At 34.9% G+C, this 24141-nt stretch overlaps 1 protein-coding gene across 2 annotated transcripts in view; it reads right to left on the bottom strand.

The window, feature by feature from the left end:
• Positions 1-2384: 2384 nt before the first annotated feature.
• The window catches only part of SPATA7 (spermatogenesis associated 7), a 36452-nt gene continuing 14695 nt past the window's right edge, over positions 2385-24141 (bottom strand). For both annotated transcript variants that reach the window (XM_063090934.1, XM_063090935.1), the window contains 7 exons: positions 15492-15625; positions 11207-11682; positions 9497-9563; positions 8497-8612; positions 5479-5556; positions 3247-3301; positions 2385-2992 (listed from right to left, as the gene is read on the bottom strand). In XM_063090934.1, the coding sequence (XP_062947004.1) occupies positions 2423-2992; positions 3247-3301; positions 5479-5556; positions 8497-8612; positions 9497-9563; positions 11207-11682; positions 15492-15625 (1496 nt within the window). In that variant the 3' untranslated portion in view covers positions 2385-2422. The remainder of the gene's footprint in view (positions 2993-3246; positions 3302-5478; positions 5557-8496; positions 8613-9496; positions 9564-11206; positions 11683-15491; positions 15626-24141) is intronic.

Genomic DNA, 24141 nt, shown 5'->3' with positions numbered 1-24141 from the left:
TTAAGGTTTCACAGGTATTACTTTAAATATGGGCTATAAATGAAGGCTCAAAAGTGCAGCAGAGGGAAAATGACATTCTGAGCAGATAGCAAGTGCAAAGCCATGGAGAGAGAGGACTTGTGTGTATTTGGGAACAAGCAATTAGGTGTGACAGACATTTAGGATGCTTTGGAGAGATGGCAAGAGATGAACAGAGAAGGAAAACATGACTTTATAAGAAATGCCAAGGGGCCTGGACTTTATCTTGTTAGCTAGAAGTGGAAACAAAGGTGTTTAAAGAAGGGAGTGGCATGATCTGTTTTACAATAATCATGGCAGCCTGTATTTAATTTTCATACAACCCATTTAATTCTAAACCCTGCAATGAAGACTCCATAATTACTCCTGCCCAAGAGATGAGAAAGCACAAAGAGGCTAAAAAACCCAGCTCAAGATCATGGCTCATAAGGAATCAAACCCAGGCAATCTGGCTCAAAAGGCATACTCTGGAGAACAGCAGAAGGAAGATAGTTACTGAGAATGCCTTAAAAGACGGCAGCTCCAACCAAGGAAGGAAAATTGGGGCCAGGGCAGTGGTTCTGGAGGTAGTTACATGGGGGATGGGATGAGGAGTTTGTAGAAGAGCGAGGCTAGGACTGAAGGAAGGAGCCCTGGGGCTGAGGAAAGATGGATTTCAAGAAATCAACAGAGGGCTATAGGCTGATGGGTGAGGATACTCAGGCTGGGAGCCAAGAGTAACACTGAGGTTATTACAGGAGGCTTAAGAGGAGTGCAGGTTGGGAAAAGAAGGTGTTTCTAAGAGGGTTAGGGGAAGAATTCCAGAGGTAAGAGCTGAGGGGCAGGTGGGGCTGAGAGAGACCTGCAGCAGGGTGAGGTGAGTTGGGGCACTAGAAATTGGTGGAGTGGGTTGGGTACTCGGCCCCACCATACTATACTTTTCGGGTTTTTTTTTTTTTTTTTGGTCTTTTTCGTGACCGGCACTCAGCCAGTGAGTGCACTGGCCATTCCTATATAGGATCCGAACCCGCGGCGGGAGCGTCGCTGCGCTCCCAGCGCCGCACTCTCCCAAGTGCGCCACGGGCTCGGCCCCTTTTCAGGTTTTTGAATCCTGAGTCTGAATCCAGAACAGTGGTGGTGGTCAGCTTCCCACAAATGAGATGAACCTGTCATCCATATCCCACTAAAAGCCGACTCTCATTATCCTCAGCGTATGCACCACTCTTCGGAAATGCTGGTGTGGCCAAAGTATGAAAAAAGCCCGAGTTAAAGAGCAGGATACCTGGAGGCCATTGCTAAGTTCCTAGAATGCCTGGGTTATTACTACTGTTTCATCTTCTTATCCTCCACAGTGCCTAGACATGACACTTTATATAAAACAGACACTCAAATATTCGATTGTTATAAATAGTTGAAAAGACATAATTAGAGATTAATCTCCTGGCACAAATCTGAAGAGTAAGGATCCCATTCATGAACTACAACGGTAAGAGGAAGGTGTCAGACAGATTAGATGGAATGTTTGCACTCACGAGACAATATTTCAGGCAGCTGACAGCCTGTCCTAACTCACTGATACTGAGAAGGTCCTTGAGGTTTTACATATTGCAGGAAACCGAGAAAAAAGAAAGTAAAGATACTGTAGACAAAGCATAACGTTTCAAGGCCCACTCCAGATCATACAGCATTTCCTACTGCCTACAAAACTACTTATGTCTGAGTAAAATATGTTCCCCTGAAAAGCAACTTTAGAAATGGTGACCAACAGACCCTCGGGTGACCTCAATTATTCTCACCTTCTGGCATTCACACGCTTGTGTAATATTCCCACCCCTTAAGTGTGGGTGAGACCTGTGCCTTGCTTCCACCCAGAGGAACATGGCAAAGGTGATGGAAAGTCACTCCTATGATTATGTCACGTTACATGACTCCATCTTGCTAGTAGAGTCTCTCTGGTTCTCCTGCTAACCTTGAAGAATCAAGCAGCCATGTTGTGAGTGTCCTAAGGAGAGCTCAGCCAAGGGGCAGGGAACTGCAGACAGCCTCTGGCCACCGGCCAGCAAGAAAACGAAGCCCTCAGATCTATGGCTGCAAGAGAAAGAATTCTGCCAACAACCTGTAAAGAGTTTGGAAGTGGATTCTCCCGCAGTCAAACCTCTACATGAGACCACAGCCCCGACTGCCACCTTGACTATAGCCTTGTGAGACCCAAAGCAGAGGACCCAACTACGCTGTGCTCAGAGTCCTGATCCACAGAAACTGTGGGAGAAATAATACATGGGTGGTGTTTTAAGCTGCTAAATTTATAAGTTTTCAGTACAGAAAACTAACACAGAACTTTTAATATATATAAGAAAAAAAGAGAAAATATTGAGTTTACTGGCCATTTGGGGTGTTTAATGAAGATCAAGCATCTGAAGGGCAGTCAGTCCTCAATGTTCATTTCCATGATTTTAAGAATTGGTAATTCCAGGTCATAATTATTGTCACCGTTGATGCTGCAGAACTGAACAGACTGGGGGAGTGATGTGCTAAGACAACATAATTCATTTGAAGTCTCAACTTTTTCAGTGTCACTATCGCCTTCAATGACATTCACAGAGGTTTCCTGGTCTATTAAACTGTCCGAAATACTCGGATTGTTTTCATCCCAAGTTGAAGGTTCGAGATTCGTTTCATCACTCACCTGTTGGACTATAACCCCTTCTGAACACTTTGATTTATAGATGGGCATGAAAAATCCACTCGGTGAAGAGAATATCTCATGCTCCTCCTTTGGTGCAGACACTAACATATCCAAAGCCTTTTGGTATTCTTGACGTTCCTGTTGAATTGTTACCTCGTGTCCATTTTTACATTCATTTTGTTCTGAATTCCCAGCCTTTTCAAAATCAAGTATTGTCAACGTGTCAACGTCATTTAGCTTTACTGAGCTTTCCTCAGGTGTGCAGCCTAAGTCTACCTTCAGGACATGCAGCAGGTGGCGCATTTTCCCCTGGGATTAAGAAAAAGATGAGAATAATTACATTAATTAAGCTAGTCTAACTGAATTACTTTTGCCTGTAGTGCTGCTAATCTCAGCAGGATTAATACGTTCCCTCCCACTCCTCTTATCTCCACACTCCCACCCCCAAATTCCAAGGGGAAAAAAAAGCTCTTGCTTTTAATGCAGTCTTTGAGGGTATGGAGAAACTTTAAAATTATTTCTATATTAAAATTTTTCTAATGAAGTTATAAGAAAAGACAAACCTCCTCCAAATGTTTATTTTGTTTTATATGTCGCTCGAACAGTCGTTCTAGAAACCTACAAATGATAAATAAACATGTTAATGTCTAAAAATCAGAAAAGCAACTACATATAAAATAAGCCAAGTAATCTCGGAGCTACTAAAGGTTGAAAAATATTTTGAAGATTAATCTTTTTCTTTCTGAAGCTGGAGACTAATCCTTCTCCGTTCTGTCAAGTTCTCCAGCTTGGAAGCTAGGATGGCTTCCACTGTGCGCTTGCTTCACGTTACACAATGGATGCCAACGTTTCTGAAAGACTGTATGCTACTTACAAAATATTTTAAATGAGGCACAAAAATTCTCTTTCTCTCACCCCCCTCAAGCGCTCTCATTTTCCCTCATACACATACACAAACACCAAAACCTCTCCCTTCCTTCTCTCTCTCACATACACACACACCCAAAACCAAACCGTAAAGAATCTCCTCCTACAGAGATATTTTACAGTGCCTCCTAAATTATATTTGAAAAAATTCAACTGATGGTATATCCATATAATAACGTAAAAGTTATCACTTATTAAGTATCACTAAGTGTTAGACATTTGTGCTAGACACACAATAATCATTTTACCCCTAATCCTGACCAGTGTTGGGAGACTAAAGTACTGTAAAAATCATTTTAAAGATGAGAAAATTACATCTCTAAGATGATAATTTCCTCTCCCCTAAGGTCACAAGCCTCTAAGAGATTTTACCCAGATGTCTCTGGTTCCAGAGAATTTATTCTTTCTACTACACCATGCTCATCTTGCTGTCACATGAATATATCAATCGGTTTCTTGAAAAACAACTAATTTCCTTTGTTATCATTTGTTCTCAGTGAAGTTATGAGCCATAAACACTATTGAGCATAAGCAATTTAGCAAGAAATCTGTATTCTACTTTTTATACCTATTGTTAACGTTTTTGAATATGCACTCCTAGGCATTTTTCTATACACATATATTTCTTTACCAAAACTGGAATTAAACAATACATGCTGTTTGGGTATCTATTTTGTTTTTTCTAATCAACTGTATGTATTTTGAACATCTTTTTGTATCAGTAAATTTACTTCTACAACATGATTTTTAATCACTGAACAGACCTCATTTTCATAAATTTTCTACAATTTATTCAACCAAACCTTTACTATTCAACATTTAGGTTGATTCCATTTTTTGGTGCTATTATAAAAAATGCTGCAATAAATAGCCTTATAATCTTAAAAGAAAAATGGAAACTTTTAAGCATAAATACATATGATTTTGTATGCAAACATTTTGTTGTGGTGGTAAAAAAAAAATAAAGCATTTACCATCTTAACCATTTTTAAGTGTACAATTCAGTGGTGTTAAGTATATTCACCCTGTTGTGAAACAGATCTACAAAACTTTTCATCTTGAGAATCTGATACTCTATACCCATTATTTAAAGATTTTTAACCAACTTTTTAAATGAAAGAGGTAAACAGAATTATTGCCAAAAAACTTAGGTCTTTTTGATATATCTTTTCAAATATATATCTATTATATACCAATAATGTAAATATTTCCTTTGATAAAAAAACCCAAAAACTTGATGTAGGGGACAGAAATAAATCACTGGATATTTCTGCACTTGTCATATTATTACGACAGAGAAAGCATGTAGTATTCATAATGGGGTCCTGTGCTACATAACATAAAGTGGAGCCTTTATGAACGCCCAATGAATTTTAGATAAATAAATGTTCAAGCTAGATTCCAGACACAATTTCCTTCAGAAATGCAATATCTAATCTGGTTTTGCAAACTCTCCATCTTACTTCCAATGTGCAAACCTAAGTTTTAATTTGTCCTCATTTTCCTAGATCTAATACTAGCAACAGATGCAATAAAAATGCTTGCTTTTGATTCTCATGGCAAGTAAAATGGGATTGTGGAGCTTTGCAAATAAGAAGCAAAAATTAATTTTACTAGTCTGTTGTAACCAAGAGATATAATATTTAAATGAATAAAACCTCTATTCTTTTCTATAATTCCCCCAAACTGTGAACTTGCCCTAGAGTATTAATTAAACATTCTTTACAACTTGCTATCAATTGTAAGAATATAATCCCCAAAAGCACCATATTTTTTCATTTCCTAACATGTGGAAATAACTTGAAAACATCATATGAAGAATATTTAATGTATACCTCAACTACCAAAACACAATTAAAAAATCTAACCTGTTTGAAAATAAACCAAGTTTCAAAATGTCGTCTGTTACATCTTCAATGAAACTCAGATACAACAGCTCTTCTTCACTGTGAAGGCAAGGCAATATACAGCATAAAAATTATTGCTTGCTTACTTGGAAAACTATAGGAAACATGAGTACCTAATTAGAAATATCTGCCTCTACTATTACAAATATACTTCTGCCTCATATTATTAAGGGGAATATTATAAAACAAATGTACGTCTAGCTTCTCAAATTATGCAAGGATAAATATTTATTAAAACTGAGAAAATACTGCCTAATAGAGTAAAATTTCATAGTTGTCTGCAAACATCCATAATAGTACAATAAGCAGAATTAAACACAACAAAAGAGAAAGCAACCAAGGGCAGGAGGACAATCAAATGTGATCCACTGGAAGCAGGTGTTCCCCACGATGAGCATTTTAAATTTCCTCTGGCTCCTGACAGTGTCCAGGAACAGGAGTGGGAGCCCCTTTGCAAGGCAGTTCCAGGAGGGAAAGAGGAAAGTCTTCTGGAGAAGCTGGAGCTTCGACTATGAAGTTCTCTCCTGCTCTTAGAACAGCATCTTGTTTTAAGATCGGTAAAGTTACTAAGCAGAAAAATTTATTATTTTCCTAAAACGTTTGGAAACAAATGCTAATAGGAAAATTTGTGAACATAAATATAGTGGTAATTTTTAATTACTTCAACACATTTATTATCTTATGAGATAACTATATTTTAGTAGCTATTACAAGAAAATTTGATGCTATTGTAAATTTTAATTAGCTGAAATTAGGGAATTAATAGAAAATGTAAATAGCAAGTAACCACTCAAATACTGAATTAGCAAATATAAAAGGAAGAGTTAATAAGCAAATTATATAATAGATTAAAATGTCATATGCAAAGTACACTTTCAAACTGATTCACAGGGTCTTGCTTGTTTACAAGCAGTGGGTGTGGGAATAAATGAAACCCTGTAAAATAAATCACTTTCCCTGAAAATAACACAACTAAAACAACATTAAAACCTACTAGTAGAATAACTGCAAAGAACTAGTGAGGTTAGAAACTTCTAGAAAGAGTATCCTGAGCTACCAAAATTCTGCATTTCTCTAAAACTCTTCTTTATTATTTTTACTTATAAAAATAAACAAGAATTATGGGTACTAATTATTAAAAAAATAGCAGGTATTATTAACTTAGGGACAAATTTCTACTGGAGATAAAAATGAGATGCTTGTTAATTATTCCAGAAAATTCTGGTCATTTTCTCAAATTTAGCATGTATTAAATGATTGATGCCCCAAAGCTGGTTGTAAGAGATATAAGTATTCACGCCAAACTTACTTAATAATGGTTTCTGTGATTCTTATTCTTGATTACCACTAAACAAAATTAAGAAGTTAAAAAGATCTTACTCAGAGTACATTTTACTCCCTGAAGAACGCTGCATGGAATAGTGATATATTGTCTTAGAAAGAGAAAGTTAAAACACTTGAGCAGAACAATGCTTGGCCTATAATAAGTGTTCAATTATACTATACACTAGTAGTATTAGGTTTTGAAAATTTTTAAGCACTTTCATATCTAATTGAATCTTCTAAACAACTCAGTGGGGTATGTTGGCTAGGTATTATTTTTCCCATTTACTAATGAGTTCACCAAGGGTTGGAAAGGCCAAGTAACTTGCCAGGGTTAATGTTGGTAAGTAGCAAAGATAGGTTTTTAAACTAGTTTTCTAGTTACAAATTCACAATTCTCTTTAAAACACTATGGCACTTCCCTACCATATACAAGGGGTTGACTAAGATTACCATATAAACAATGCTGGAAACAGAAATTTCCCTACAGAAATTTTTCTTAAGCTGGTCCTTAAGATAAATTTTGTCATTATTCAGTTATGTACCATTAGTTAATTCCAAGCTTTTTATTCAAGTACACTCAATTATAATATTTTACTTTACTTCTTTTAGATAGAAACTACTAGAAAAGATAAATATTCCTTTCTTTAGGTCATTTTTTTATATTCAATGCAGACTGGCTCAAGAACAGCTTATAAATATTGTTATGTGTGCTGAAGCAACCATGAATTTCAAGGACAGTGAGGTTAACAATGAACTCCTGGGTGGCTTTAGTAGGTAAAATCTCCCTAGCAAAGGCCTGAGGGAGAAGCTGGGCCCTAGGGGATCACATGTGCCTTCCTTCTGGTCTGCTACGTTAACACCTCATTCTTGCCCTCTTTTTAATCTCTGTTCCTTCCTTTCTTCCACCCCCTTCATCTCATATTCAATCTCTGACACTAAAAATGCATTTGACAGCAGGAACTATCAAAGGCATCTTTTAGGTTCTCACCGCCTGCTAGTTTATCATTTTTGTTTAGGTGTAGTATTCCATAATTATTAAACATGATGAATAGTTTATTAAGAGTGGCTGCACACAGCATGGACAGATCAAGCACTAGCATATGGTGATTATTCAAAATCACAAGTTATGATTCCTCAAATGGTAAGATTCAGTACTATTTATGCCATGTAAACAGGTTAACATCACTGCCAGAGGGCTCATCTTGGGGAAAATCCTTTTTTATATGAATAGTGATAACAGATAATACAAGCTCATGTCCCTTTTCCCTTTATTAATGAATTAACCAAAGTAATTCATTTATTATTATTTTTAATAAATGTTATTGTATCACTTTTCTTTTTTTTACTGAAACACGATTGTACATATCTGTGGGGTACCACGTTGAATATCAATACCTGTGTATAATATGTGATGCGAAAATCAGGAAAATCAGTATATTCCACATTCAAAGTAACTCATTTAAATCTTTATTGAGCACCTGACTTTGTAAAATTTCCCTAGTAAAACTAACACTGCCGCTGAACTGTACAACATTAAAATTGATTGGAGCATATAATTAAAATAGTACTTACGTTGCACATACCATATGTCTGTTATATAGGAAAGCAGTTAGATACAGACAATTGAAATTATTTCTCCTACAAACTGTTTACCTTCCTGAGAAATGCTGAGGAGCTCCGTCTTTAATCTCATTCCACCTTAAGCCATCCCCTTGTAAAGGTAAAGGGGTTATTTTCCCTTTGGTATCATTTGTCACACTATTCGATGCCTGGGGATACAATAAAAAGAATAAATCTTCTTTTGTTTCAAAAATACATTATGAAAGCAGAAATAAAATGAAACAAAGCAAACTTCAAACGGAATAGAGATGTCCAGTAGATAAAAGTGACCGCTATATCACAACAAAGAATGCTACAGAATAAATTTTCTTTCCAATTAGCACCTTTTGCCTACCACCTTTTACTCGTTTTCAGAAAGAAAGACATAAGTTGAGTGTGATTATATTTTATTCTTGTATCCCTGAATCTGTTTGACTTTTTAATAGACATACGATTTTTATAAACAATAAATGTGTTAGGACACAAGTGTATGACTGATACCCCAAAATAAAAATAAAAATAAATCAGTTTGTCTCAAAATCAGACTTAAACCTGTAATATTTTAAAATAAATGATTGCTAAGCATTAAAAATATATAAATACTGTGACAAAGAGCTTTACAGTCTTGAAAAAGTAAAGGCAAAAATAAGAGGATGATATCTATCTATTATTATAAAATGTCTAATTTCCAATAATATACAGGCATAAAAACTCAAACAACCTCTGCACAACTTTGCTGGCTCCTTTAGTAATCCAGGTCTGTATCTTTGAAAACAATACTTATGGTATTTTATTCACCCATCTATCTGTCCAGCCAATCAATAATCTAGAAAAGATGCTAATGACAAATGATTTCCCACATTTGGCAGGATCCACCTGTTCATTCAGAGAATTCCATTTGTAAATAGGCAAACCTTCTGTATCCTGGCTATATCATGTGCAACAAGTGCCACCAAGAGATTATTCTTCACAGTCCAAATAGTCACACTATTCTACTATATAAAAGCATCTGTAATTCCAATGTGGCAACACAAAAAGACCTCATATTTATTACCTGGTTGATGTTCACTTCTGAATCTGTCAGGTTCTTGGTCTCAGCTGCCCCCAAATCAGATTGAAAGCTGTAAGTATTTTAAAGAAATAATGGTTAATCCTTCAAAATAAAAACACTGTGATGACAAACTTTACTGTCTAGAAAAAATAAACATAAGAGAATGAGATCTATCTACTCTTATAAAATGCATATTTTCTGCTGGAAATAGATATGGTTTGGATTATAAATGCTTATTTTTCCTTTTGATTAGCAGCTAGATTTCAGACAGGGTAAGACTAGGGAAGTGGGAACTACTATCTTTACAACATTCATAAATGTAATCATAAAGGGATATGATAACCTTGCTTTCCTCATTTCTCTTCCACTTGACAAGTCATATCATAGATTCAATTCCTTAATTATTTGATTAAATGTATGCAGACTCATCTGATATTAGTGTACCTCTTATCTATACCTAAAGAATACTCGTCTTGGGGATGGCTGGTTGGCTTAGTTGGTTAGAGCGTGGCCTTGTAACACCATAGTCAAGGGTTTGGATCCCCTTAACAAAGAGCTGCCAAAAAAAAAAAAAAAAAAAAAAGCCAAAGCCAAAGAATATTTTAATGGTTTTTTACTTTCTAAAATAACAAAAACCTAATACCGGATACACTGTTTATGTAACTTTAGAAAAAACTATTACAATCACAAATCAGCCAACTCTTAATACTTTACAAGCTTTGTTTCTTTAATCAGTTGGCAAACTTTTATTGAATATTCATCATGTGCCAGGCACTGTTATATGAAAATATTATTGAAGCAGATTATAATTTCCAGAAATCATCCTAATTGCCTGATTATTCCTGGGCAGTTATTGCCATACAATACTGCCCTGAATATTTGCAGAGAAGAGAGCATAGGGGTAGTTAGATAAAGGGTTAATTTTTTCCCCCTCTATAGCCCACTGTTTTGCCACTTAAAAAAAATTTTTTTTAGGGCCGACCCTGTGGCTCACTTGGGAGAGTGCGGCGGGAGGGCCGAGGCTGCGGGTTCGGATCCTATATAGGGATGGCCAGTTCACTCACTGGCTGAGCGTGGTGTGGATGACACCAAGCCAAGGGTTACGAACCCCTTACCGGTCAAAAAAATAAAATAAAATAAAATATTTTTTAATTAAAACCATTTTTTTATTTATTGAAACATAATTGATTGTACACATCTACGGGGTACAGCATTGAATATCAATACCTGTGGTGTGCAATATGTGCTGCTCAAATCAGGATAATTAGTATATTCAACATTCTACAATGTAATCATTTTTTGTGGCCCTTTACCAATTTTTCACTAATTCCCATTCTCCTTCCCCCTTTCCCACTTCTGGTGGCCTCAATTCTGTTCTCTCCTTTTGAAAATTCAATGAATTATTGTGATTGTTGTATCTTTCTTTCTTTTTATAGTTATTTATTTTTTTAGCTCCCACTTATGAGTGAGGACTTGAGGTTTTTCTCTTACTGTGCCTTTCACTTAACATGTTTTGCCACTTTTAGCACAAGTCAGTAAGTGTATTCACACAAATGCTGTCTGATGACATATTCTAAGGATTCTCTGCAAGTATAATATTAAAAAACCTAAAAAAGGTCTACAATCATGTTTGAAACAATAAGTAACATTCATATTTCTAAGGAGCTTGGGAAGTTTAATAGCTTTTTAAAAAATCTACTTTCATTCCCATACCTGCTCAATTCAGTCTGGGTTTCAGCTTCCATCCGTTGATCTGTAAAATCCTTTCTTCTTTTGGCAGGTGTATAATATCGATATTGAGACAGGAAAGATTTCGCTTCTGTTTTTAAAGTGCGTGGAGTGAACGGCAATTGTTTGTTAGAAAAGAGTTCGGAATGTTTATCTAAAAGATCCCCACTGGGTGCTTTTGAAATGACTAACTGAAACTGGTGGGAATTTGGGAATGCGCTCCTGGGCCTTCTGCCGTACGTGGTTCCGGAGCACTGTTTCCTGGGCCTAGAAGCTGTGTAATCCATGCTGGACAGGGAGGTAGTGGAGTTGTTCTCAGTACCATTCATGAGGGCTTTGTTGGATTTAGGTAGATTTAGGTGTAATCTCTCTGAAGAAGGTACTAGTGACCTTGCAAGGGATGAAAATCCATTCATTTCTTCTATTAACACATCATTCTGGTCTTGGGGTTCCCCTGAGGGCTGAGAACATTTGATTTGACAGTCATCAACCGCATTATAAATCCATATAATTGGGGATCTTCAGATTATGCATAAAAAAATGGTTCCCCGGGGGTTTACAAAGTTAATTTATATTTTCCAGAAGATGTTACAATTTTATATAAAGTTCTATTCAAGTATTTGAATTAAGATATTAAAATATACTGTAATTCTAAATATAGGTAATACAATCATTTTCCTTTCTGAACTAAAACAAATGACTATTTGGGGTCTTAAACTTGTGCACTAAGATCTACTGGTAGGTCTCAGTCTTATCTGAACGTTTCACACCAACCGTGGGCACCAATGTCCTTCCCAATCACTGTGGTGGCACCGTCCTCACCTTCCCATCTTGTCAAAATCAGAGGCGTCAGTGTAAGCCGTTCCTCTGTGACTTCAGGCTTTGAAGAAATGAAAAGAAACCTCTCTCCATAATGTATGGAGTCCTGATTTAAGTAACTGATAATTTAAATATAATTAAGAAATAATTATTCCATAAAAACCTCGTACATGTTTCTCAACTTCTCTTCATGGGGTGGGATAAAGCCCACCCCATGAAAACGGAGATGTTTGGGAATGCTCCTTTTTTTCTTTTGGTTTAACTTCAGAACCATTTCTACAGGATATCCACAAAGTTTAAATACACAGAAAAAATTTTATTCTTTTACAGACTGAAGATGCCCAAGAACTTTGCCTATAATTTTAGCCTTTATAGCCTTTACAAAACTCTGACGCACTTCTATTGGGTAGAGAAGTTACATGGAAGTTACAGAAATTGAGGTGCAAATGGCTAGGATTTAGCCAGTTATATCTGTCCTACAAGCTCTTGGTGGGGAGGGAGGGACAAGAGGAAGATGAATAAGCTGAGCCAGGGAAAAGTAGAGCGCTTCCTGTGTGCAAGGCACTCTTCCTGACATTGAGTAGAATAAAAGAGAAATCATAACTTCTATTACTGCTACTAATATATATGGAGTGCTGACTACGTGCAAGGTGCTGTTCTAATTAATTTACATGTATAACTCAGTCCTCACATCAATTTCTGGGTAGTGGTACAATTATTATCCTTATTTTATAGATAAAGAACCTGAGGTACAGGGTCTCACAGATTTGAACCTAGGCCAAACGTATGCTCCTCACCATTACAGCATGAGGAATCAAACTGATTTTAACTCTTGAAAAGAGAACTGAAGTCACAGAGCAAGTAATTAACTTGAAATTTGGAAACAGGCACCTACAGGTAGAAACAGGACCTGAACATTTGCTTACTTGGAACAGATATCGCAAAATGCCATATAAACTGGCAATGTTATGCTAGAAGTTTTTGCTAATTTGCTAAAGACTGAGTATGCATTAGTGTGAGTATGTGCAGGCCCTGAGACTTAGAGAGTTTGCACCTCTTGCAGCCTTTTCCTCTGGGATATCCACCAGGAGCTTATAGGGAAGAGCAGAGAGAATCTTGAGAAAACTTTCCCCCGTTTCCCCTTCCCTTGATGTGGCTGGGAGAGAGGATAGTAGCACTGCCAAAATTCCTCCCAGGCTCATTTTCCCGTTCTCTTTTATGGAACAAAAACCTTAATCTGCAGGGAGAAAATCCCTTTATCTTTGCCATGTAACAGAATCATGCAAGTGATATTTTATCATCTTTGCCATCTTCCACTTATTAGAAGCAAGTTGCAGGTCCCACCTACACTCAAGAGGAGGGGACTGTTTAAGGGTACAGGTCATTTTGTGTGTGTGTGTGGGGGGGAGTCATCTTAGAATTCTGCCTAACATAATGGGTCAAATAAAAAAACACAAAAGAAGGCAGAAATAAAAAGATACTAAATGCCCCACTTAAACGACAAAGATTATCAGATTGAATAATCTGACCCATCTACCTAACACTTTCGGACTCACCTAAAACATTAGTATTAAAAAATAGAAAAAGAAAAGCTGTTTTAATTATATAACTACCAGAAAATACATTAATAGACAAAGCATTAAGGTAAAGAAGTTCAAAGCACAGTGATAGTGGGTTTGATTCCTCAAGAGAATATAATATCTATAAATCTGTATGTACGTGATAATATAGATTCAAAATACATGAATCAAAAATTGATAATACCACAAGTAAAAATAGCTAAATAATTATGTGCAAGAGTTCTCTCAATAACTGACGAAATAATCAAACAAAAAGAATCAATAAGGATACAGAAGATTTGAACACGTGATGGAAGATACGAAGTTTGACCTAATGAATATACTATATATTATATACTGCACATGACAACAATAGAATATATTTTCTTTTCAAACACATAATGACATTGTGCATTAAAAAAAAAAAAACTGTCCACCTACTGGGCTATAAATCAAGTCTCAACAAATTTTAAGAAGAGAATATCATACAGATTTTTCCTAATCAAACTACAATTAGGCAGAAATCTGTAACAAAGAGATACCAGGAAAAAAAATACACAGAGATTAAGAAACATTTCTTAATGACTCCTGGGTTAAAGAAGAAATCATAATAGAAATTGTAAAGTACACTGACTTGAATCATAATACAAAATACTGCATATCAAAACCTGTGCAATGCAGCTAAATCTGCACTTTAAGGAAAATTTATAGCTTTAAAAAATGCTTCCACTAGCAAAGAAGGCGAAAATTAAGCTAAACAAAATTAGAAAAAGTACAGCAAAATAAACCCAAAAAAAGTCAAAGAGGGAAAACAAAGATAAGAGCAGATATTAATGAAACAGAAAACAAAATACAGTAGAGAAGATTAATACAGTTAAAAGAGTGTCCTTTAAAAACACTGACAAATCTCTGGTAAGAATAATGAAGAAGAGAAGAATGAAGGCACAAATAAACAATATTAGGAATAAAAAGGGGAAATAATACATACTCAGGAGAGATTAAATAACATAAATACAATTAACAAGATCATTCTATAATACTTAAAAAAACAGAATCAGTAAGTCAAAAATATTCTCACAAAGAAAACTGTAGGCCCAGATAATTTCAATGTTGAGTTCCATCAAATTCAAGGAATAATTTCAAACTTACATAAGCTAGTCTAGAGCACAGAAAAAGAGGAAACAGTACCCAGTTTACGAGGCTAGCATAACCAAACATAGGGAGTAGAAAAAAAAGAAAAGGACAGGCCAATATCAGTAACACACAGATGCCAAAATCCTAAACAAAATATGAGCAATTGAATCCAGCAATGCGTAGAAAAGGTAACGCATCTTGACTAGGTTCTGTTTATACTAGGGATGCAAAGTTGGTTTAATATTAAAAAGCCAATTGTTGTAATTCATTAAATTAACAAAATAAAAGAGAAAAACCATATCATTGTTCCAGGAGATGTAAAAAAGCATTTGATAAAATTAATATTTGTTCATGAGAACAAAAAAAAAAAAAAAAAAAAAAAAAGAAAAAAACACTTCATAAGCTAGGAACAGAAGAAAACTTCTTTAACAAAATGTTAAAGGGTATCACAGAACACCTTATAGCCAGGGTCAGTAAACTCAAGCCTGTGGGCCAAATCTGGCCCACTGTCTTTTTCAGTTAATAAAGTTTTAGTGGAACACAGCTACACCCATTCATTTATGAATTGTCTATGGCTGTTTTTCATAGTTATGACAGACTACATGGCCTGAAAAGCCTAAATATTAACTATCTGGCTCTTTACAGGAAAAGTTTGCCCACACTAACCTACAGTAATCATGCTACCAAAAAGTCAGGTTGCACCACTAATGAAGTACCTCAGAAACATTTGCTTTTAAAAAGTAAAAATACTATCTTACCTTTCGGAGGGTGTTAAATAATAACTTGGAATTATTTTTAGAATGGGCCTGCATTGCAGTTTTATTTAATTTGAACTCTTTTTCACATCGTGCTAATTCCTTTTTGAGTTTCTCTCTTCGTTGTTGATCTGCATCTAAGGGGGGAAACAGATCTTTTAAAATATGGAACAAAACAGAAAAAATAATTTATTGCTCCTTTGTAAGACAAATAAGTGAAATCTTTTTTGTTCTAAATGTTTACACTACAATATAAAATGTAAATAAAAATCCATATACTTTCCTGCATAAAGAGATAATAACAAATATTTAATTTACAGAAAGTCTTAAGTGGACTAACTAAAGAGCACAAACAAAATTTGACAACTGGCCAAGCCTAAGGGCTTAAGAAAGCAATTCCTAGCAGATACTCATAGAGATATGAAGGTTAGAAACATTTAGCCATTTGTTTGTGACTGTGTAATCACCAAATGCACAAAGTTTGAATTAGTCCACAGACTTTCCCCCCAAGTGAAATATTATTGTCAATACTATTATATGCTATTAAAATATTAAGTTTTAGGGCTGGCCTGTGGCTCACTCGGAAGAGTGTGATGTTGATAACACCAAGGCCACAGGTTAGGATCCTATACAGGGATGGCCAGTTAGCTCACTTAGGGGAGCGTGGTGCTGACAACACCAAGCCAAGGGTTAAGATCCCCTTACTGGTAATCTTTAAAAAAAAAAAAAAAATTAAGTTTTATATGACTTTTAAAAATGATGTCATGTTACATTTTAAAAACATGATTTTCAATCAGGGCAACTGACTTATACTTCACTTAACTGCTATCCATTTAGCAAACACAAACAAAAAAGTGGTTTCACACTTCAGTGTGCTTTTAAGTCAGGCACCAATTCATTATCAAGGAGTTATCATTGTTTAAAGACTCAAAACAGCAAAATGAAAGCCAGCCAAACTTCAGAATTAAGTAGAAGGTTGACTATCAGTAAAATGAATTGTATTTTCATATAAAATTAAAAATCTATCATACTCTTTTTTATTGGAATTTATCCCAATGCAACAAAATGGACAAGATAATTTTAAGTTTCAAATCACCCTGATTTGAAAAAAAAATTATTTATAAAAATTTCTATAAGTTTAAAAAACAAAGGTAATTTATATGTATACTAATTTAAAGTTTCAACTATAAGTATTAAGAAAAATTATAAGCACGCTAAGTAAATGTGTATCTGTCATTTAAAATGTAGACTGAAATATTATTTTCAGCTAATTCTATCCTCAAATACTTGCTCAATGAATGTACTAAATTACAGCAGATGATAATGTTTGTGGAGTAAATTAAACTTTTCAGTCAAGTCTATTATCTTACTCATAGGTAAAACAGGTGAGTAAAAAAATATGAGTCCTTAGGCACTATTACTTATAAAAATGTTCTTCTGTATTACCAAATCCAACCTATTCATTTATAAGTAAAGCCTCCTCAAACCATCTGCAAAAATCTACTCCAAATGGATCACAGTGCTAAACATAAGCGCTAAAACTATAAAACTCTTGAATTAGACAAAATGAAAACTTTTACACTTTTAAAAATTATGCCTGTAAGAAAATAAAAAGGCAAGTCACAGATGGGGAAAAATATTTGCAAATCATGTATCTAGTAAAGGACTTGTATCAAGAATATAAAAATGACTTACAAATCAATAATACAGAGTCAAATGACCCAATTTAAAACTAGGCAAAAGATCTGAATAGATATTTCACCAAAGATAAACATATGGCCAATGTGCACATGAAAAAATGCCCTACATTATTAGTCATAAGGGAAATACAAATTAGAACCACCACAAGATACCACTTCACTCTCACTAGAATGGCTATAATAAAAAAGATGGTCAATAATGAGGGTTAGCAAGAATATGGAGAAACTGAAACCCTAATACATTAGAGTAAGAATGTAAAATGGTAGTCACTTTGGAAAACAGTTTGACAGTTCCTTAAAAAGTTAAACATAATATTACCATGTGACCCAGCAATTCCACTCCCAGCTATTTACCCAAGAAAAGAAAACGAATGTCCACACAAAAGCCTTGTACACAAATGTTTGTAACAGCACTATTTACAATAGAAAAAAAAGTAAAAGCAGTACAATGTCCATCAGCTGATGAACAAACAAAATATAGTATTATCCAAGTAATGGAATACTATTTATCAATAAAAAGGAATGAAGTACTAATAGAGACATCTACAACATGGATGAGTCTCAAAAACATTGTGCAAAGTGAAAAGTCTGCAAAAGACCACATAAATGATTTCATTTATATGGAAGTGTTCAGAAAAGGCAAATCTATAGAGAAAGAAAGTAGATGAATGGTCACCTGAGGCTAAGAGTGAAAATAGAGGGTGGCTGCAAATGGGTACAAGTGATTTCCATAGAGTGATGAAAATTGGTTTGTAGTGATGGTCCCACAATTCTGTAAATTTACTAAAAATTGGTGAAATTTATGGTATGTAAATTATTTTTTCTAAGTGCTATATAAAGCAAAGCCTATCTAATGTATTATGATATGGAATTATTTAAACAACTTAGCAAACTATATTCCAGTTTAGATACTACAAAGGTTGAAATGATCAAGTCAGTAGTCTGGTATGACAGAAGAGTCAAGTGTATCTTAGAACAAGAGATGGCTCAGATTCAGACATTTACTTCTTTTTTTAGGTGTCTATAAAACCTGTTTCTAACTTAGCCAAATTGATTACAATGAACATCAGCTCTATATTACAGGAAGTAATAATGATTATTAGTTACACATTAGAGACTACAATCTTTGCAATTCTCATAGTCATCACAGTTTTCTTTGTTTATATCGCAAAAAAGAAAAAATACTACCTCAACTGACTGAAAGAAGAAAATACAATGGATAACTAAGCACTAGGGAAGTCTAAATTTTAAAAACAAAAAATGGAAACAGCTCTCTAAATGCCACCTACACGCTGTCAACTGTATTTTTGTCTTTATCCTGGAACTCTCTCCTAACTGAAGACTCGCACTCCAGCTGCGTCCACAGGATCTCTAACTGGATTTCTAATGGGCATTTACTTCAAACTTAAAACGACCAAGATTGAACTACTCACTCACTTCTTCCCCCGAATCTTTTCCTATCATATTCTGCACTTCAGGAAATCATAACTCTGTCCTTTTGGTTGACAGTTCTAAGTCTTGGGGCTCATCCTCGACTCACCCTTTTTTCTCATACTCTGTCCACATCCAATCCATCAGTACATACTGTTCACACACATCTGAAATGTTTCCAGAATCCAACCGTTTCGCTCTCTCTCCACTGCACCCACTCTGGTCCAAGTCACCATTATTTCTCATCTGGATTACTGTCTTCTAACTGCTCGCTGTGCTTCTACAATTGCCCCTTACAGACTATCCTCAACACAGTAGCCAGTGAGATGGTTTTAAAAGTTAAATTGGCTTTGCTACTCCCCTACTCAAGACTCTCCAATGGCTTCCAATTTTATCCAGACTGGAGTCTTTGCAATGGCCATAGCCCTATATGATCTGCACCAACATCCCACCTCAGCAACCCCATCCATCACTCTTCAGTTGGCTTAATTTCACTCCCGCTATACAGCTCTCCTTGCTGATTTTTGAATACCCCAATCATGATGCCATTTCAAGGCTTTTATACTCACTTTCCTCTGTTTGGACTGCCCTTTCCACAGAGAGCCACATGCCTCTCAATTATTTCAGGTCTCTGCCCAATTGTCACCTTACCAGTGAGAGCTTCTCCTCAAAGAGACTCCTAATTTCCCTTATCTTGCTTCATTTTTTTTCCTTTGCATGTATCACCGTCTAACATATTCTGTATTTATTGTTTGTATTTGCTTATTATCCGTCTCCTCCAACTACAGTGAAAGCTCTATAAAAGCAGGAAATTTGTTTTGTTCACCTCGTTAGCTCTAGCCCTTAACCCTATGTTCATAGGGGCCGAAGAAATATTTGCTGAATTAATCAGTGAATAAACTCTAATGAGCTAAACACGATATTATGCAAAATAATTATTTTAAATTGGTGAATCTGAATTTTATTTTTAAAATTTGTTGTTTTACTTTCGATAGAGAAATAAAATGCATCTCATCACTTTAAGAAAACTACTAAGCAAAAACTACTATAAGAACAATAAGCGACAAATTTTCCTTTATCCTCAATTAAACAGCTACAGAGCTAATAGGTGAACTCAAATCAAGTCCAGAACTTGAACTCTCCATAGAAAGAACTACGTATTGTAATATTTTTAATGCAACTTTACCACTCAAGAGAGTATTTTGTTTTCAAGTTTGTTTTGAGCTAATCTAACTTTGTGAATGAGAAAAAAATAAAGCAGAAGAAAAAAGTAGTGTTAGTCGGTGTGAATGTGTCTCCACTCTGGAAAATAGAAGCTAAGAACATACTACTATTTAGAGTTTGAATGTAAGTGTGCTTTGGCTTCTTGCTACCCTTTGGCTACATATTTTAAAATTCAGATCACTCTCTGGCTTCATATTTTAAAATATCTATTAGGGTTCCAACTAGAATTTAATAAAGAAAAAGGAGCAAATTGGAGAATTATATTAACTTTTATTTCCCAAATGAGTACTCAACTGTCATATTCCTACTTATTAAATATTTATTACTCACATACGAACACACACTTAACATGCTACCTTTTAAATATATAAAGTTCCTATATGTACTTAATCTCACTTCAAAATTATATATATGTATTTATTCAGATTTCATTAACATATTTTTGTTAGTACCAGACTTTTAAATAGCTGCAGCTTCAAAACACTTTCTTTTATTGTGGTAAAATACATATAACATAAGATTTGTCATTTTAATTATTTTTAAACACACAATTCTGTGGAATTAATTATATTCACAATGCCATGTAACCATCACCTCTATTGCACTCCATAAATATATACAATTATTATGGGTCAAGTAAGGAAAAATAAATTTAAAAAAAATTTCAGAGACAGAAGCAGAGGTTGCCAGAGACTAGGGGGAAGGAATAACAATAAGTTAATGCTTAATGGGTACAGAGTTTAGGATGATGAAAAAGCTTTAAAATACTTTTTTAAAAAAAATTTTGCATCTGGCCGGTATGGGGATCTGAATCCTTGACCTTGGTGTTATTACACTGTGCTCTAACCAACTGAACTAACCAGCCAGTCCTAAAATACTTTAATACCCAGTGGGGCTATGCTGCCATTCTTTTCTATTCATGTTCAGATTATTTCTGGCTATTTTCTCATATTTATTTATTTAGGTTAATTTCCAAATATTTGTCAAGGGGTAATATGAACAACATTCATTTTTGGATCTTAATTCTTAATTGAGCTCACACTGAATTTAGAAACTAACTAAAAATTTTTAATTACCATCCACATTATATTGAGTCTTTCTGTCTTATAACAAAATATGCCTATTCTTTTGAGGTGTGGGGGAGCAGCTGGATGGTTCAGGGTTTGAACCCCGGACCTTGGTGTTATCAGCACCACACTCTAACCATCTGAGCTAACTGGCCAGCCCAATATATGCATATTCTTGTGGTCAAGTCTCATTGTTCTAGTCAATAGAGTGTCCTACTTTTGCTTAATATGTTCTTTCCAGTCTTGACAAGATAGCCATTTAATCTAAGTTTGCATATATCAGATCATATTATTACATAGTAACTTTTCGGCTTTATTGAGGTCGTATATATTTAAGTCACATAACTTGATATTGATATATACATACATTGTGAAATGATCACCATAACCAAGATACACATCCATCACCTCACTTAGTTACCATTTTCTTTTCTTTTTCTTCCTTTTTTTTGTGTGTGTGTGTTTGGTGAGAGCACTTAAGATCTACTCTCTTAGCAAATTTCGAGTATATGATATGGTACTGTTAACTACAGCCACCATGTTGAATATTAGCTCTCCAGAATTTATTTAATTTGCATAACAGAAACTTTGTACTCTTTGACCAACATCTCCCCATTTCCTCCTTCCCCCAGTCTCTTGAAACTTCCATTCTACTCTCTGTTTCTATGAGGCTGACCATTTTAGATTCCACATGTAAGTAAGATCATGTGGTATGTATCTTTCTGTGTCTGGCTTATTTGCTTAGTGTGATGTCCTCCAGGTTCATCCATGTTGTCACAAATGACAGCGTCTCCTTTTGTTAAGGATGAATAATATTATATTGTGTACACACACACACACATTTTCTTTACCCATTCATCCGTCAATGGACATTTAGATTTTTCCTTATCTTGGCTATTGTGAATAATGTTGCAATGAACACGAAAGCGCAGATGTCTCTGACATAATGATTGCATTTCCTTTGGATATATACCCAGAAGTGGGACAGCTGGATCATATGGTAGTTCTATTTTTAATTTCTTTGAGGAACCTCTACACTACTGATTTCCCTAATGGCTGTACCAACTTACATTCCCACCAACAGTGTGCAAAGATTTTTACCAACACTTGTTATACTTTATCTTTTTAATAACAGCCAATCTCATAGAAATGAGGTGTTATCTCATTGTGGTCTTAATTTGCATTTTCCTGGTGATTAGTAATGTTGATTACCTTTTCATTTACTTGTTTCATATACATACAAGTGTCTTCCTTTGAGAAATGTCTATCAGGTCCTTTGTCCACTTTTAAATCAGCATGTTTTTTGCCACTGAGTTGTATTAGTTACTTATACTTGTATATTTTGCATATTAACCTCTTATAAGATCTATGGTTTGCAAATATTTTCTCTGGTTCTGTAGGCTGCCTTTTTACTCTGTTGATTGTTTGCTGTGCAAAAGCTTTTGAGTTTGATGCAATTCCATTTGTCTATTTTTACTTATGTTGCCTGTGCTTTTGGGGTCATGTAAAAAAATTATTGCCTAGACCAATGCCAAGAGGCTTTTTCCTTATGTTTTCTTCTAGTAGTTTTATGGTTTCTGGTCTTACATTTAAGTTTTACATCCATTTTTGAGCTGATTATTGTATACGGTATGCGATAAGGGTCCAATTTCATTCTTCTGCATGTGAATATCCAGTTTTCCCAGCACCACTTATTAATGAGACTATCCTTTCCCCACTGTGTATTCCTGGCAGCCTTGTTGAAGATCCGGAAATGCATGTAAATGTATAAATTTATTTCTGAGTTCTCTATTCTGTTCCATTGGTCTAATGTGTTTTTTATGCCAGTACCATTCTGTTTTGATTATTACAGTTTTGTAATAAATTTTGAAATATATCAGAAAGTGTGATGCCTCCAGCTGTGTTTTTCTTGCTCATGACTGCTTCAACTATGTGGGATCTTCTGCGGTTCCATATGAATTTTAGAGTTTTTTTCTATCTCTGTAAAAAATGCCATTGGGATTTTGACAGAGACTGCAATGAATCTGTAGAAAACTTTGGGGAGTATAGACATTTTAACAATATTAATTCTTCCAATCCATGAACATGGGATGTCTTCCACTCATCTGTGTCTTCCTTAATTTCCTTCATTGATATTTTATAATTTTCAGTATACAAGCTTTTTATCTCTTTGCTTAAATTTATTTCTAAGTATTTTGTTCGTTTTGTTGCCACTGCAAATGATATTGTTTTCTTAAGTTCATTGTTTGTGTATAGAAACACCACTAATTTTTAATGTTGATTTTGTATCTTGAAACTATACTGAGTTAATTTATTCTAAAAGTTCTCTTCTGTTGAGTCTTTAGGGTTTTATACATATACGACCATGTCATATCTTCAGACAGAGAGAATTTTACTTTTTCCTTTATGATTAGTATGCCTTTTATTTCTTTTTCTTGTCTAATTGCTCTGGCTAGGACTTTCATTATTCTGTTAAATAAAAGTGGCAACAGTGGACATCTTTGCCATATACCAGATCTTAGATGAAAAGCCTTCAGTTTTTCCCCACTGATTATGAGACTGTCTATGGGCTTTTCATAGACAGCCTTTATTGTGTTGAGGTAAGCTCCTTCTATACCCATTTTGTTGAGAGTTTTTATCATGTATTACTTTTGAATTCTGTCAAATGCTTTTTCTGCATCTATTGAGATGATTATATGATTTTTAGTTTTCACTATGTTAATATGGTATATCACATTGACAGATTTGTGTGTGTTGAACCATTTTTACATCCCAGGGATAAATGCCACTTAGTCATGGTATATGATTGTTTTAATGTGCTGTTGAATTCAGTTTGCTAGTATTTTATTGAATATTTTTGCATCTATGTTCATCAGGGATATTGGCCTGTAGTTTTCTTTTCTTGTGATATTTTTGTCTGGCTTTGCTATCATGGTAGTTCTGGCCTTACAAAATAAGTTTGGAAGTGTTTTCTCCTCTTCTGTTTTTGAAATATTTTAAGAAGGACTGGTATTAATCCTTCTTCCAATGTTTGCTAGAATTCACCTGTGAAGCCATCTGGTCCTGAGCTTTTCTTTGTTGGGAGGTGTTTGATTATTGATTCAATCTCCTTATTTGTTATTTGGTCTGTTCAGGCTTTCTACTTTTCCATTCAGTATTTTATTTTTAAGATGACCAATAAAGAGATCTTAACCCTTGACTTGGTGTTGTTAGCACCACACTCTCCCAAGT

Source organism: Cynocephalus volans, chromosome 3, assembly GCF_027409185.1.
Source record: "Cynocephalus volans isolate mCynVol1 chromosome 3, mCynVol1.pri, whole genome shotgun sequence".
Lineage (NCBI taxonomy): Eukaryota > Metazoa > Chordata > Mammalia > Dermoptera > Cynocephalidae > Cynocephalus > Cynocephalus volans.
The sequence above is the reverse complement of the archived record's forward strand: the minus strand, read 5'-3'. Positions and strand labels throughout refer to the sequence as shown.